Source organism: Ranitomeya variabilis, chromosome 4 (genome assembly GCF_051348905.1).
Source record: "Ranitomeya variabilis isolate aRanVar5 chromosome 4, aRanVar5.hap1, whole genome shotgun sequence".
Classification (NCBI taxonomy): domain Eukaryota; kingdom Metazoa; phylum Chordata; class Amphibia; order Anura; family Dendrobatidae; genus Ranitomeya; species Ranitomeya variabilis.
In genome coordinates, this window is record NC_135235.1 from 670938740 (window position 1) to 670957072 (window position 18333).

Consider the following 18333-nt stretch of genomic DNA (forward strand, 5'->3'; position numbering starts at 1 on the left):
TACATACGCTCCGTACACATAGGGCTCTGCTACATGCTCCGTACACACACGGCTCTGCTACATGCGCTCCGTACACACAGGGTTCTGCTACATACGCTCCGTACACACACGGCTCTGCTACATACGCTCCGTATACACACGGCTCTGCTACATACGCTCCGTATACACACTGCTCCGCTACATACATGCTGTACACACACACACACAGCTCCACTACATACGCTCCATACACACATGGTTCCCCTCCGTACACATCGTACACCTGCAGCTCCGCTTCGAACACCTTGTACACACACGGTTCCGCTCCATACACCTCTTACACACACGGCTGTGCTCCGTACACCTCATACACACACAGCTCCGCTCTCTACACCTCATACACACATGGATCCACTCCGTACACACGTGGCTCCGCTCCGTACACCTCGCACACACACGGCTCCGCTCCGTACACCTCGTACACACACGGTTCCGCTCCGTACACCTCGTACACACACGGCTCTGCTACATCCACACTGTAAACCCCTCCTGACCCCACACATAAACTTCCCCTCATCCAGCACCATGACAACCAGCACAGCAGAGTCCTGCATACACTGAGGCCCCTGATCATGTGACCCCTGACTCCTCCCCTCCTGTGACCTCATCACAGGTCCTGTGCGCACAGAGCAGCCATATATGTGGAGTGCGGCTCTGCAGGTGGAGGTAGGTGCTGGAGCCCCGTTATTCTCTATCAGGATCAGCCGCTGGTCACACTCGGCCATTTTTCCTCCCCATATAATAAATGGCCTTTCCCATCTCTGTGCTGTTCCGTTTTCCATGTTTCCCCCCTGAATACACACGTTCTCCCCCAGTTGCTGGTCGCTGGGCTCTGACCTGTGTATATATAGTGTGCCGTGTGTGAGGCTATGTGCACACGTAAGAAAAGAGGTGCAGAATTTTCTGCACAAAATCCGCATCTCCTGGCAGAATCCGCAGCCACGGATTTGCCGCGGTTTTTATGCGGATTTAGTGCGGATTTTCTGCAGTTTTTCCCAATGCGGGTTTCTATCATGAAGGGCTGCAGAAACACTGCAGATCCGCACAAAAGAAGTGACATGCACTTTGAAATCCGCAGCGTTTCCGCACTGATTTTTCCGCACAGCTTTTTTTTTTACATTGATTTACATTGTACTGTAAATCACAGTGCGGATCTGCAGCGTTTCTGCGTGGAAAAAAACGCTGCGGATCCGCACTTAATCCGCATCGTGTGCACACAGCCTTAAAGTGTTATTTCTGTTCCGGTAATAACACACTTTGACATCATCATGAAGAAGATTCTTCTGTTTCAACCTAGATGCAAGAAGTTCAGCTTTATCTTTTGACAATGAAAGGTGTCTGAGGAGATCATTTAATTCATGTTGAGTACAGCGTTCTGGCTGCTCTATCAGGAACATACTCATCTTGACTTGAGGTCTCCATGTCTTCCCCAGTATCTTCATCTCCATAGTTTTCATATTCTACTTCACTTTCATCCAATCCCGACAACGGTGGTACAGGAACAGGCAAGGTACCATCATGTGGAACTGGCCTAATCACAGATTCAAGTTCATGGTAATGAATCTTGCCTTTGTCTTGATCACCAAGTGGACACTTACAAGTACATCTGGTACATCTTTTTAATATCATGAATGATTGAATGTACTTGGCCTTTTGATTTAAAAGAACCACACACAGCAGAATCTGTCTGGATGATTGATACACTGTCGGGGCATTTTTCTCCTTTAAGGCCGGCCTCACACTAGGGAGTTTTACTGATGTATGAGCGCATAAACTACGTCCGTAAAATACGCATTACACACAGCCCAATGATTCTCTATGGCCCAGCTCCTATCTGCCGTATATTACGCATCCGTAATATACGGTCTTGTACGGCCGTAGAAAATCGCAGCATGCTGCGTTTGTCACCGTATTGCGCAAACAAATCGCCAATGAAAGTATGGGGGCGAGAAAAATACGGATTCCACACGGACCGGACCAGCAGTGTGACTTGCGAGAAATACGCAGCGGTGTTAGTGAAAAGCCGGTAATTCAATTTCCGGCTTTTCATTTCTCCTTCACAAGCCCGACATGATATGAAACATGGTTTACATACAGTAAACCATCTCATATCCCTTTTTATTTTTTGCATATTCCACACTACTAATGTTAGTAGTGTGTATGTGCAAAATTTGGGCGCTGTAGCTTGTAAAATAAAGGGTTAAATGGCTCCCGCGCAATTTTCTCCGCCAGAGTGGTAAAGCCAGTGACTGAGGGCAGATATTAATAGCCAGGAGAGGGTCCATGGTTATTGGCCCCCCTGGCTCCAAACATCTGCCCCCAGCCACCCCAGAAAAGGCACATCTGGAAGATGCGCCTATTCTGGCACTTGGCCTCTCTCTTCCCACTCCCGTGTAGCGGTGGGATATGGGGTAATGAAGGGTTAATGTCACCTTGCTATTGTAAGGTGACATTAAGCCAGATTAATAATGGAGAGGCGTCAATTATGACACCTATCCATTATTAATCCAATTGTATTAAAGGGTTAAAAAAACACACACATTATTAAAAAGTATTTTAATGAAATAAACACACAGGTTGTTTTAATATTTTATTGCTCTCTCAATCCACCTGAAGACCCTCGCTCTGAAAAATAATAAACCAACAATATACATACCTTCAGATGATCTGTCACGTCCCACGAAGTAAATCCATCTGAAGGGGTTAAATCATTTTACAGCCAGGAGCTGTGCTAATGCACTCGCTCGTGCCTGTAAACCCCGGGTGCTGAATGGAAAGCAGGATGATCTGTACTAACCTTGAGTTGCGGTGAGACGCCCTCTGCTGGATGTCCTCATATGAACTCGAGCGTGGGAACTTTTCCAAGGCTCCAGCTGAGCTGTTTTCTTCCCTATGAGAAGACTTGCTCTCCCAGAAATGCAGTGAAAATCCTCTCACAATGGCGGCTGTCCGCTGCCTTCCTTTCTATCTCCCTGTGGCAGGGCTCAGATCCCTCTAGAGGCCTGTCTTCTGTCAGAGTCTCACATACCAGTCCTTGCTGCCATCACCATCCTTTTCTGACTGACTCAAATCTTACCGCCTCATAGCAGTTAGCTCCTCCCCATAACATGTGACTTACCGAGAAGCAGTCATTTGTTGACTGCACTGTCAATACTCCTTCCCATAAAACTCACTAAAATGTTTTCTGATATTATCCCTGTAAGAAAATTCACAAGTAAGACGAGCAAAGAAATGGGAATAACATAGGAAAAACCATACATTGAAAATACAGAAATAACGTAATAGCAAAAATACTTCTATCTCAGAAACTTGATGTGATAGAGCAAAGCTAAGCATATTTTTGGAATTAGCACATCAAACTCCATACACCAGACATATTACCTTTGCTGATGATTTTTTTGTGTTGACCAGTGAAACAGAAGTGCACTTGGGTCGAAATGGATCCAGTGTATCTGTATCAGATTAAGCATATCTGGCCACTAATAGGTATGGATCTCCACTAATGAATATCAGTCGCCCGCCAGGGTCGTAGGGTACTCGGTACCAGGTCCAGTACTTAAAGGGATGTGTCACGGCGGCAACCCAGTCCGTGGCCCTGGGCACCCATGTAAAAGGGATATTGATTAAAGTTCGTGTTCGTGACGCCACCTGTGGTATTTGGTCAGTAGGGACCGACGCTGCTTAAAGGGGTCCTCAGGGGGAGATAGTATGGCAGCTAGATGGAATAACTTCCCACAGGTGAAGTAGGTCCCCAGGGCTCCCTGTGTATAGGTGAAGATGGTGAATGGCGCGATGAAGAACGAGGACACAGGTTTGCAATGTCTTTACCTGGTTTACTGTAGCTTCAGGCAACTGCAGTCCAGGGCACCAGATCACAGTCCGGCCGGCTTGGAAGCGAATCCAGAGTCCCCTTCACCAGATGGAGATAAAAGCCTTCCTCAAAGCGCGGTGGTTTTGTAGTCCCTTACTGCCTATGGCTTCTGATAAGGTCCTCACAACTCTTCTCTGTCCCCCATATAGGTTTGGACATAACCCATATGACAGGTGAAGCAGACCTTTTTATAGGGTCTCTATCACGACCCGGGCCCAATAAGTATCACTGTGTCTCCAGGGTGTAAAGGCAGACAGGTAACTTGAAGTTCAGCTGTCCTGCCGGTTTCAGCTATGCCACTTAGAGTTCAGCAGGGCCACCGTCTTTCGGCTACCTGAATCTGCGCCAGCCAGGGAGGTAGCTAATTCACTGCTCTACTCCGCTGGTATCATTCTCCTGTGCCTTTTCTCTCCTGCACACTTTCCACAAGCTGTTCGTTCTTCCTAAGTTCTCTTTTCTCCAGAAGCTGTACTACCTAAGACTACGTGGCCCCTTCAGACCTTCTGACACTTTACGTCTGCCCTCTTCCCTGTCCTCTGACAGAATGCTCTTTAACTTCCTCTCCAGCCAGAATATATAAGGGAAATTCACCCTGAATCCAGGTTCAGAGCTCCCCTTTCTGGCCTGGAGTGTGAATGTGTGGTATGTGAGATTTACCTGGTGAAAGTTATCCTTCATCGCCTCCAAGCTTGATATCACTCTCCCCAAGGGGAAAGCAATGCCACTGTGACGACCAGAACCCTGGGGCGTCACAAATACATACAACATAGATCTCAAGGTGAGTCCCTTGTTCCATCTATTGAAGTAGGCTCATCCCTGGTCCTGACGCATTTCTCCCCCATCCATATTTGCTTGGGAGTTCATCAGGGGACTTGCATAATGAAGGCACCTAAATGGGTTTGAGAGCTGGGGATGGGTATCTGCCCACACCAAGGAGATTCTGTGCTATGTGATGTGATCTAAGGAACATCAATATCTCTGGAGATGGACTCGTAATTTGTAGCTATAGCAGTATGTTTGGGGTCATTACCCTGCTGGATATTGAACCTACGCCACAGTCTCAAGTCTTTTGGAGCCTCAAACAGGTTTTTCTCCAGGATTGCTCTGTATTTAGCTCCATCTTCTCATGAACTCTGACCAGCTTCCCTGTTCCTTCTGAAGAACAGCATCTCCACAGCATGATGCTGCCACCACCATGTGTGGCGGTAGGGATGGTGTTTTCAAGATGAATGCAGTGTTTAGTTTTTTGTTTTTCACACATAACGTTTTGAATTTAGCCCAAAAAGTTCTGCTTTGGTCAATTGCCTCATGCTAGCTGAGTCCCCTACATTGCATTTTGCAAATGGATTTCTTCTTGCCACTTTTTCATAATGTTCAGATTTGTGGAATATGTGACTAAACCTCCGCAGCTTTTCTACATGCCTAAAGCTGGGGAGCCATAGCTATCGATTCTCCCATGCGAGATAATTTAACCAAAAATGCTAATGTCACTTGAATCACTCTGAGTTTGATCCGGGTGGCACGTTAGTGTGACCTGATTATCTCAAAAGAATCAGAGCACAGGTGCGGAAAAAATACAGAACTTAATTTCTTCTCCATTGTCTATATCTGTGGTAATTGGACTGCACTCAGATGGCATCCGAGTGCAGTCCAATGTTTCACATGCACCCATAGACTTATATAGGTGAGTGTGATCCGATTGTCAGATGCATTCGCAGTATCTTATACGCTCATGTGAGCCAGCCCTAATAGTTGTCCTATGGACAGATTCTCCCGCATGAGCTGTGGATCTCTGCAGCTCTTCCATCATGACCATAGGCCTCTTAACTGCTTCTCCGATTAGTGCTGTCCTTTCATGGTATGTATGTCAGTTTAGATTGACGGCCATTTCTTGGTAGGTTTGCAGTTGTTCCATACTCCTTCCAGTTTTGGATGATAGATTGAACAATGCTGCGTGAGATGTTCAGAGCTTGTTGGGTTTTTTTTTCGTTTCTTTTTATAACCTAACCCTGCTTTACTCTACTCCAACTTTGTCCGTGACCTGTCCTGTGCTCCTTGGTTTTCATGATGCTGTGTGATCCCTAAAGTTTGGAAATAAATATCTGAGGCCTTCACAGAACAGCTTTAGTTATACAGAGGACAAATTACATACAGGTGGACTGAATTTACTAATTCTGTGACTTCTGATGGCAATTTTATTTTGGAGTATTAGACTACAGGGGGCTGAATACAAATGCATGCCACCATTGTTAGATTTATATTTTAATAATAAAAAAACATGTATCCTTTCCTTTACACTTCACTAATACTTTCCCAATAAAATCCATTTAAGTTTGTGGGTGTAACATGGAAAAAATGTGAAAAAGTTCACGGGGTATATATTCTTTTTCAAGGCCCTGTATGTAGTTCTGGCTTATATATTGCCAAGGGGATAAAAACTCAAAGGTTCTTTAGGAAGTTTCCCAAGCAATTCCCAGCAATCGGTCTGTAAAAAATGAGTAGCACACAGATGCCATACATATATATGCTGCCCTGATTTTTTTTTTTCTCAAATTCATTTATTTGAATGGCCGAGTTTGGTCTGCAAACTGGCCCAGAGCAGAACATGTATTTTTTTTTTTTTTAGTGAATAGGGCAGAACTAGGTTTCTATGGGCCTCTGAGTAAATTTTAGGCCTGCGTGCTATACATATCAACATCTTTTCTGCTGCCAACTATTCATAGAATGTTAGAGTTGGAAGAGACCTCAAGGGTCATCGTGTCCAATCCTCTACTCAATGCAGGATTCAGTAAACCATCTCAATCAAATGTCTGTCCATCCTCTATTTGAAGACTTCCAATGAAGGAGAACTCACCACCTCTCGTGGCAGCCTGTTCCACTCATTGATCACCCTCACTGTCAAAACGTTATTTCTAATATCTAATCTGTCTCCTCCCATTCAGTTTCATTCCATTGCTTCTCGTGTTTCAATGTGCAAGTGAGAATAATGATGACCCTTCTACACTGACAGCTATTACCGTATATACTGGAGTATAAGCCGACCCGAGTATAAGCCGACCCCACTAATTTTGCCACCAAAAAATGGGAAAACTTAATGACTCGATTATAAGCCTAGGGTAGAAAATGCAGCAGCTACCGGTAAATATCAAAAGTAAAAATAGATACCAATAAAAGAAAAATTAATTGAGACATCAGTAGGTTAAGTGTTTTTGAATATCCATATTGAATCAGGAGCCCCATATAATGCTCCATAAAGTTTATGATGGGCCCCATAAGATGCTCCATATTAAAATATGCCCCATATAATCCTGCATAAAGGTTAATAATGGCCCCATAAGATGCTCCATAGACACATTTGCCCCATATAATGCTGCACAAATGTTGATTATGGCCCCATAAGATGCTCCATAAAGATATTTGCCCCATATAGTGCTGCACAAACCTTAATTATGGCCCCATAAGATGCTCCATACAGATACTTGCCCCATATAATGCTCCACAAACGTTATGGCCCCATAAGATGCTCCATACAGACACTTGCCCCATATAATGCTCCACAAACGTTAATTATGGCCCCATAAGATGCTCCATAAAGATGTTTGCCCCATATAGTGCTGCACAAATGTTATGGCCCTAAAAGATACTCCATACAGACATTTGCCCCATATAATGTTGCACAAACGTTATGGCCCCATAAGATGCTCCATACAGACACTTGCCCATTATAGTGCTGCACAAACGTTATGGCCCCATAAGATGCTCCATACAGACACTTGCCCATTATAGTGCTGCACAAACGTTATGGCCCCATAAGATGGTCCATACAGACACTTGCCCCATTATAGTGCTGTACAAAAGTTATGGCCCCATAAGATGCTCCATACAGACACTTGCCCCATTTGTTGTTGCTGTGATTTAAAAAAATAAATAAATAACATACTCACCTCTCTGTCGCTCCAGCCCCCGGCACTTGCAATATTCACCTGCTCCTCGTTCCGGCGCCACTCCATCTTCAGCGTCTTCTGCAGTGCCCTGACGTTCAGGCAGAGGGCGCGCACTAACCACGTCACTGCGCCCTCTGACCTGAGCATCACTGCAGAAGACGCTGAAGACGGAGCGATGCCAGAACGAGGAGCAGGTGAATATCACGCATCACTGCGCTCCCCCTCCCCGTTATACTCACCTGCTCCTGGCGCGGTCCCTGCTTCCACGACGCTGCAGCTTCTTCCTTTACTGAGCGGTCACCGCTCAGTACAGGAAGATGCTGGGGCGCCGGGCAGCCAGGGACCTGCAGGGACCGCGTCAGGAGCAGGTGAGTATAATTAGACAGCCCCCGCTCCCCCTCCCTTGCCGACCCCTGGGTGTGACTCGAGTGTAAGCCGAGAGGGGGACTTTCAGCCCAAAAAAATGGGGTGAAAATCTTGGCTTATACTCAAGTATATACGGTAAGTCTCCTCTTAGCCTTCGGTTTTGCAAGCTAAACATTCCCAGATCTTTTAACCGTTCCTCGTAGGACATACTTTGCAGTCCGCTCACCATCCTGGTAACTCTTCTCTAAACTTGCTCTAGTTTTTCAATGTCTTTTTTTTTTTTATGTGGTGTCCAGAACTGGACACAGTATTCCAGATGAGGCCTGACAAAGGGGGAGAAAAGGTGGATAATTACTTTACGTAATCTAGACTCTATGCTTCTCTTAATACATCTTAGAAGTGTGTTTGCCTTTTCTGCTGAATCACCCTGTTGACTCATGTGCAATCTGTGATCTATTAGTATTCCCAAGTCTTTTTCATATCTTCTGTTGTTTAGTTCTATGCCTCCCAGTCTATAGATGTAATTTTTGTTTTTCTTACCCAGATGTAGAATCTTTAGTTTCTCCCTGTTAAATACCAATCTATTAGTCACTGCCCATTGTTCAAGCTTATCTAGATACTTCTGAATCCTTTCTCTGCCTCTAGTGTTATCTATCCCTCCTAGCTTTGCATCATCTGAAAATTTGATTAGTTTACCTTCAGTTCCCTATCTAGATCATTTATAAAAATGTTGAGCAACACTGGGGCCTGGACAGAGCCTTGTGGTACCCTATTTGAAGCACTTTACTAATTGGATGTTGTATAATGTGTGTGTGTGTGTGTCTGTATGTGTGTGTGTGTGTATATATGTATGTATATATATATATATATATATATATATATATAATATTTTTTTTTTTAATATGAATTCAACACTTCAATTAATTAATACGAATGTATATAATATACAATGTGTATATATACAGTACAGACCAAAAGTTTGGACACACCTTCTCATTTAAAGATTTTTCTGTATTTTCATGACTATGAAAATTGTACATTCACACTGAAGGCATCAAAACTATGAATTAACACATGTGGAATTATATACTTAACAAAAAAGTGTGAAACAACTGAAATTATGTCTTATATTCTAGGTTCTTCAAAGTAGCCACCTTTTGCTTTGATAACTGCTTTGCACACTCTTGGCATTCTCTTGATGAGCTTCAAGAGGTAGTCACCGGGAATGGTTTTCAGTTCACAGGTGTGCCCTGTCAGGTTTAATAAGTGGGATTTCTTGCCTTATAAACGGTGTTGGGACCATCAGGTGTGTTGTGCAGAAGTCTGGTGGATACACAGCTGATAGTCCTACTGAATAGACTGTTATAATTTGTATTATGGCAAGAAAAAAGCAGCTAAGTAAAGAAAAACGAGTGGCCATCATTACTTTAAGAAATGAAGGTCAGTCAGTCTGAAAAATTGGGAAAACTTTGAAAGTGTCCCCAAGTGCAGTTGCAAAAACCATCAAGTGCTATAAAGAAACTGGCTCACATGAGGACCGCCCCAGGAAAGGAAGACCAAGAGTCACCTCTGCTTCTCAGGATAAGTTTATCCAAGTCACCAGCCTCAGAAATCGCAGGTTTACAGTAGCTCAGATTAGAGACCAGGTCAATGCCACACAGAGTTCTAGCAGCAGACACATCTCTACAACAACTGTTAAGAGGAGACTTTGTGCAGCAGGCCTTCATGGTAAAATAGGTGCTAGGAAACCACTGCTAAGGACAGGCAACAAGCAGAAGAGACTTATTTGAGCTAAAGAACATAAGGAATGGAGATTACACCAGTGGAAATCTATGCTTTGGTCTGGTGAGTCCAAATTTGAGATCTTTGGTTCCAACCACCGTGTCTTTGTGCGAGGCAGAAAAGGTGAACGGATGGACTCTACATGCCTGGCTCCCACCGTGAAGCATAGAGGAAGAGGTGTGATGGGATGGGGGTGCTTTGCTGATGACACTGTTGGGGATTTATTCAAAATTGAAGGCTTTCTGAACCAGCATGGCTACCACAGCATCTTGCAGCGGCATGCTACTCCATCCGTTTTGTGCCTAGTTGGACCATCATTTATTTTAAAACAGGACAATGACCCCAAACACACCTCTAGGCTGTGTAAGGGCTATTTGACCAAGAAGGAGAGTGATGGGGTGCTACGCCAGATGACCTGGCTTCCACAGTCACCAGACCTGAGCCAAATCGAGATGGTTTGGGGTGAGCTGGGCCGCAGAGTGAAGGCAAAAGGGCCAACAAGTGCTAACCATCTCTGGGAACTCCTTCAAGATTGTTGGAAGACCATTCCCTGTGACTACCTCTTGAAGCTCATCAAGAGAATGCCTAGAGTGTGCAAAGCAGTCATCAAAGCAAAAGGTGGCTACTTTGAAGAACCTAGAGTATAAGACATAATTTTCGTTGTTTCACATTGTCTTGTTAAGTATATAATTCCACATGTTTTAATTCATAGTTTTGATGCCTTCAGTGTGAATGTACAATTTTCATAGTCATGAAAATATAGAAAAGTCTTTAAATGAGAAGGCGTGTCCAAACTTTTGGTCTGTACTGTATGTATATATATATATATATATATATATATATATATATATATATATATATACAGTGGGGCAAAAAAGTATTTAGTCAGTCAGCAATAGTGCAAGTTCCACCACTTAAAAAGATGAGAGGCGTCTGTAATTTACATCATAGGTAGACCTCAACTATGGGAGACAAACTGAGAAAAAAAATCCAGAAAATCACATTGTCCACATTGTCTGTTTTTTTAACATTTTATTTGCATATTATGGTGGAAAATAAGTATTTGGTCAGAAACAAACAATCAAGATTTCTGGCTCTCACAGACCTGTAACTTCTTCTTTAAGAGTCTCCTCTTTCCTCCACTCATTACCTGTAGTAATGGCACCTGTTTAAACTTGTTATCAGTATAAAAAGACACCTGTGCACACCCTCAGTCTGACTCCAAACTCCACTATGGTGAAGACCAAAGAGCTGTCAAAGGACACCAGAAACAAAATTGTAGCCCTGCACCAGGCTGGGAAGACTGAATCTGCAATAGCCAACCAGCTTGGAGTGAAGAAATCAACAGTGGGAGCAATAATTAGAAAATGGAAGAAATACAAGACCACTGATAATCTCCCTCGATCTGGGGCTCCACGCAAAATCCCACCCCGTGGGGTCAGAATGATCACAAGAACGGTGAGCAAAAATCCCAGAACCACGCGGGGGGACCTAGTGAATGAACTGCAGAGAGCTGGGACCAATGTAACAAGGCCTACCATAAGTAACACACTACGCCACCATGGACTCAGATCCTGCAGTGCCAGACGTGTTCCACTGCTTAAGCCAGTACATGTCCGGACCCGTCTGAAGTTTGCTAGAGAGCATTTGGATGATCCAGAGGAGTTTTGGGAGAATGTCCTATGGTCTGATGAAACCAAACTGGAACTGTTTGGTAGAAACACAACTTGTCGTGTTTGGAGGAAAAAGAATACTGAGTTGCATCCATCAAACACCATACCTACTGTAAAGCATGGTGGTGGAAACATCATGCTTTGGGGCTGTTTCTCTGCAAAGGGGCCAGGACGACTGATCCGGGTACATGAAAGAATGAATGGGGCCATGTATCGTGAGATTTTGAGTGCCAACCTCCTTCCATCAGCAAGGGCATTGAAGATGAAACATGGCTGGGTCTTTCAACATGACAATGATCCAAAGCACACCGCCAGGGCAACGAAGGAGTGGCTTCGTAAGAAGCATTTCAAGCTCCTAGAGTGGCCTAGCCAGTCTCCAGATCTCAACCCTATAGAAAACCTTTGGAGGGAGTTGAAAGTCCGTGTTGCCAAGCGAAAAGCCAAAAACATCACTGCTCTAGAGGAGATCTGCATGGAGGAATGGGCCAACATACCAACAACAGTGTGTGGCAACCTTGTGAAGACTTACAGAAAACGTTTGACCTCTGTCATTGCCAACAAAGGATATATTACAAAGTATTGAGATTAAATTTTGTTTCTGACCAAATACTTATTTTCCACCATAATATGCAAATAAAATGTTAAAAAAACAGACAATGTGATTTTCTGGATTTTTTTTTCTCAGTTTGTCTCCCATAGTTGAGGTCTACCTATGATGTAAATTACAGACGCCTCTCATCTTTTTAAGTGGTGGAACTTGCACTATTGCTGACTGACTAAATACTTTTTTGCCCCACTGTGTATATATATATATATATATATATATATATATATGTATTTTTAAGGAGTATCAGAAAGCTAATTGAAAAATTTGTCCAGCCACATGTCAATTGTTCCAAATGGTCAGTCTAAAAGGAATGTAAATGACCTTGTAATTTACATTTATTGTACACTTATCTTCAAAGATGAGATATCTTCCTAGGCCTACATATGTTGATTGGAGGTCTTAAAGCCCCCAGGGATGCCAGGTGATGAAGTCTTATCTATTTGGCCTAAGGGTACCGTCACACAGTGAAATTTCCATCGCTGCGACGGCACGATTCGTGACGTCGCAGCGTCGTATGAATATCGCTCCAGCGTCGTAGACTGCGGTCACACTTTGCAATCACGGCGCTGGAGCGATGCCGAAGTCCCCGGGTAACCAGGGTAAACATCGGGTTACTAAGCGCAGGGCCGCGCTTAGTAACCCGATGTTTACCCTGGTTACCAGCGTTAACGTAAAAAAAACAAACAGTACATACTTACATTCCGGTGTCTGTCCCCGGCGTTCTGCTTCTCTCCACTGTGTAAGCGCCATAGCCGGAAAGCACAGCGGTGACGTCACCGCGTCACCGCTGGGCTCGCTTTCCGGCCGGCAGGCGCTCACACAGTGGAGAGAAGCTGAGACGCCGGAGGACAGACACCGGAATGTGAGTATGTACTGTTTGTTTTTTTTACGTTTACGCTTGTAACCAGGGTAAACATCGGGTTACTAAGCGCGGCCCTGCGCTTAGTTACCCGATGTTTACCCTGGTTACAAGCGAAGACATCGCTGGATCGCTGTCACACACAACGATCCAGCGATGTCAGCGGGTGATCAAGCGACGAAAGAAAGTTCCAAACGATGTGCTACGACGTACGATTCTCAGCAGGGTCCCTGATCGCTGCTGCGTGTCAGACACTGCGATATCGTAACGATATCGCTAGAACGTCACGAATCGTACCGTCGTAGCGATGGAAATTTCACTGTGTGACGGTACCCTAAAGGCTTCAGTAAACATACCAGGATAAAGATCAAAAGCCTTCAGATAAGATTCAATGGTCAGTTTTAACATATAAATGGAAGTATTGCCTCAGATTAGGGACAGAGAGACAGATTGGGATGAGCGAGGACACTGAGAGAGCAGGCTGATTTGACTCCTACCATTTCCAATGTAATGTATGAGTTATGACTTTATTGATTATTTGCTATTTTGAGTGACTGTTTATATTTATTATATTTTATTAAGTAAATTCATTTTAGTTTATTCAATTTTCGTGTGAGCATTTATTTATTCATCACAATTCTTTGTACCGTAAGTAAACAAGTGGTGTCAGAAAGTGGGAATTGTGTCTTGAATAAAAATGTTTGCAAAATTGAATAAGTTTGTGAAGAATAGGAAAGCAATTGAGAGTAGTGTCAGATCCTTGCCGGAATGGGTGTTGTCAGGACCGTGGACCCCAATGGCACAGGAATGTAATAAGTATATTGAGGGACAGCATTTAGCAAATCCCCAGGATGTGGCTGCCAAATTTGATCTCTCAAGGTATGATGCAAAGGAGCAAAAATCAGCAGCGGCCGTTGGATTGGTATGTGTCCAGGCACTGCAAAGTTTGCAGGAGGAGATTGATCACTTGCGTTTAGAGCTGCATACAGCTTTAGAGCAAAGGATCAGCTTGCAGTCAGCTTTGAGAGATCAAGAGAAACAGCATGATAAAATGCAACAGAGATTTGAAGAATATGTGATAAAAAATATGAATAAGAATATGCGCAGGAGGAGACAGCAGCCAGTGTCAGATAGTCATACTGCACATGTTAGAACCATGACTGCACATGAGAAATGGTCAGATTTGTTACAATGGGATGATTTAGAAAACGAGGTAGAATTGCATGCCAGACCTATTGTAGTTACAAAGACCAAGAGAGAAGTCACTCAGCGTAGGGGAGATAGGATGGATGCAGGAGATGCAGCTGTTGGTGCAGAATCCGCCATGATAGAAGAAACTAGAAATCATACGGCAGGGGAACTAACAGAATTAGCCACCAGATACAGACAGCAAGCAGGAGAGAATTTATTAACATGGATTCTCAGGTTATGGGATTTTGGAGCCGATACGATGATCTTGAACCGTCTTGAGGGCATAGGAATTGCTAGTATTTGTATTGATCCCATGGTGCGTTTAAAAATGAGACGTGCAAGGGACACTGCAGAGAATTTTTCCCTATTGCATTTGGTGAGGGATTCTGTGGCACAAGTATATGATTCTCCTATTGATCTAATACCACAAACACGATGGGAGTCTCTTGCAGATGGAGTTCAGAGACTGAGAGAAATTGCGTGCATAGGTGGTATAACTCGAAATCCTTTGTCAGATATGAGTGATCACTTTGCTGTTGTCGAGGATTGGAAGGGGCCAGATGCTGCAGTTATGACAGTACTGATAAAAAATAAGTTCATAGAAGGTGCCCCAGCTGCTTACAAATCCCCATTATTCACCATGCTCAGTGCGCTCATGGGAAACTCCACTAATGTATATACAGCATACAGTTTGATCTCTGTTATCTGCTCTAGAAAAAACAAAAGTGTCAGTAGACAGAGTAGATCAAGAGAGAAGGAAAGGCGATAATTCCCAAGTTAGAAAAAGCAGAAAGGAGCTGTTTTGTGACCTGATAGCGTGTGGAGTTCCATTTCAGGACATAGATGGCATTTCTACATGTAACCTGTTCAGAAGATGGCAAGATTTGATCAGAAATGGCAGATTGAAAATCGCCAGGCCCAGGAGGGTGGCGACAAATGAGATAGGAGGTTGGAAGGATAGAGGTGGGACACCTGATAATAAAGTCCCTGCTGCACCCGCCCCTTTGACGACTCCAATACCATGCCTGTATTCCCTCATGGACTAATTAGATAAAAGTTGTGGAACATTCCATGAGAATTGTGATTGAACAGTTTTGCCATTTGTTGATGTCTAAAGATGTTTGTTTTTGTTTTAATAGTTTATACGAAGAGAAAATCCTGTGAGCATATTATGACATATGCGCTGACTGAAATGATTAATTGAGTTTGGTCTTGGTGATTCATAAATATGCATTTATCATTTGAGGGTTTGTAATGCCTTCCAATTGACTGTCCGCTTTCATTTGGTGCTAGACCTTGGTGTTTTTAAATGGCAAAAGACCACAACAGATACAAGATGACTGTATGTGGAAGCCATTGTGAAAGAGACATACAAGGAAAAGAGGGTGTTAAAATTACAGACAATGATTAGTTAGATAACAAATAAAAAAAATTATGGGGGTTGACTGAAGTAATAGATGACTTATTTGTTACATGTTTGTCACTGTAAGTTGTTTTTACAAACCCCTGTATTTGTCATGGATATCCTTTGTTTAAAATTGGTTTATAGTCAAAGAGAAAATCCACGTGGTATTTTTGTATTTTTTATTGGTAATTTTGTATTAATTTTTAATGAGCGCATTCTTTCAATTTTGTTTTGCCTAGTGATTAGTTTTTTGTTTTTTTTTAAAGGAACAATTTTCTCCTTTCAGCTCACCAAATGTTGGATTGGGGGTGGGGGTGTGTAAATTAGCCTTTTGTTTGTTTGCAGGATTGAAAGAAGAATCCTTGGCCATCTGATTACCATGTGTGCATTGTAAATAGTTTTTGTCTCTGCAGTACTCAAACAGGAATCCATTTAAATTTAGAAGTGACTTAAGGCTGATTCACACATAACGATATCGTTAACAATATCGTTGCAACGTCACGCTTTTGGTGACGTAGCAACGATCCCGCTAACGATCTCGTTATGTGTGACAGCGACCAACGATCAGGCCCCTGCTGGGAGATCGTTGGTCGTTGGGGAATGATCAGGACCATTTTTTGGTCGCTGATCACCCGCTGTCATCGCTGGATCGGTGTGTGTGACGCCGATCCAGCGATGTGTTCACTTGTAACCAGGGTAAATATCGGGTTACTAAGCGCAGGGCCGCGCTTAGTAACCCGATATTTACCCTGGTTACCATTGTAAAAGTTAAAAAAAAAAACAGTACATACTCACATTCTGATGTCTGTCACATCCCCCGGCGTCCACAGGGTTAAAACTGCTTTCGGCAGGAGCGCTGCTAATGCACGCGTTCCGGCCGAGAGCTTCCCTGCACTGACTGTGTCAGCGCCGGCTGTAAAGCAGAGCACAGCGGTGACGTCACCGCTGTTACTGCCAGCGCTGACACTTTCAGTGCAGGGAAGCTCTCGGCAGCAGTGCATTCATTAGCAGCGCTCTTGCAAAATTCTGAAACCCGGATCTATTCCCCGAGAAAAATTCCGGCAAAGGAATTCTCGGCTCAGATACAGGTGCATGACAAACAAAATCTTGCAAATTTTGTACCTTCGTGGCGAGATTATTCAAACCTGCAGTTACACTCTGAAGATCCATTACAAACAGGTGGACACAGAGCCATTCAAGGGTTAAGAGGAGGTAAGAAGCAGCTAGACAGCAATTAAGGGCTAGGCAGCCAAACTCTGAGGGGAAAAAAAAAAAAAAAAATTTCCCTTCAACACTTCTTTTTCTCCTGCTTCAGCCCAAACAATTAACACTTTGCGGGCCGGTCAAACTGTCATGATCTCAATGGCAAGAGAACATAGCATAAGCATATATAGGAACTAGCTCTTGGAAGATGGGAACTGAGCTGACCATGAACTAAACCTAACGCACAACTAGCAGTGGCCGAGTAGCATGCCTACGTTGATTCTAGATGCCCAGCCCAGCCGGAGGACTAAATAAAGCTAGCAGAGGAAAATATTAGTCCTAGCTCACCTCTAGAGAAATACCCCGAAAGGAGACAGAGGCCCCCCACATGTATTGGCGGTGAGTTGAGATGAAATAACAAACGTAGTATGAAAATAGGTTTAGCAAATTTGAGGTCCACTTACTACATAGCAGAAGACAGAAAGGACACTTTCATGGTCAGCTGAAAACCCTATCAAAAAAACACCATCCAGAAATTACTTTAAAACTCTGGCATTAACTCATAACACCAGAGTGGCAATTCCCGTTCACAAGAGCTTTCCAGACACAGTAACGAAACTACAGCTGTGAACTGGAACAAAATGCAAAAACAAACATGGACAAGAGTCCAACTTATCTAGTAGTTGTCTAGGAGCAGGAACAAGCACAGAGAGGCTTCTGATAACATTGTTGACCGGCAAGCAACTAACAGAGCAGCAAGGTTATATAGCGACTCCCACATCTTGATGGGAACAGGTGAACAGAGAAGATGAAGACACCAGTTCAATTCCACCAGTAGCCACCGGGGGAGCCCAGAATCCAAATTCACAACACTAATCACAGATTCAAGTTCATGGTAATGAATCTTGCCTTTGTCTTGATCACCAAGTGGACACTTACAAGTACATCTGGTACATCTTTTTAATATCATGAATGATTGAATGTACTTGGCCTTTTGATTTAAAGGAACCACACACAGCAGAATCTGTCTGGATGATTGATACACTGTCGGGGCATTTTTCTCCTTTAAGGCCGGCCTCACACTAGGGAGTTTTACTGATGTATGAGCGCATAAACTACGTCCGTAAAATACGCATTACACACAGCCCAATGATTCTCTATGGCCCAGCTCCTATCTGCCGTATATTACGCATCCGTAATATACGGTCTTGTACGGCCGTAGAAAATCGCAGCATGCTGCGTTTGTCACCGTATTGCGCAAAAAAATCGCCAATGAAAGTATGGGGGCGAGAAAAATACGGATTCCACACGGACCAGCAGTGTGACTTGCGAGAAATACGCAGCGGTGTTAGTGAAAAGCCGGTAATTCAATTTCCGGCTTTTCATTTCTCCT

General features: G+C 43.6%; 1 protein-coding gene across 3 annotated transcripts in view; it reads left to right on the forward strand.

Annotated features, from left to right (window-relative positions):
- The first annotated feature begins 621 nt into the window (after positions 1 to 621).
- The window catches only part of LOC143766280 (uncharacterized), a 148552-nt gene continuing 130840 nt past the window's right edge, over positions 622 to 18333 (forward strand). For 2 of the 3 annotated variants that reach the window (XM_077253828.1, XM_077253827.1), the window contains exon 1: positions 622 to 705. Coding sequence is in view for 1 of the 3 variants with exons in the window: in XM_077253826.1 (XP_077109941.1) it covers positions 679 to 705 (27 nt within the window). In the remaining 2 variants the exon portion in view is untranslated. The remainder of the gene's footprint in view (positions 706 to 18333) is intronic. The other variant, XM_077253826.1, reaches the window with a different exon arrangement.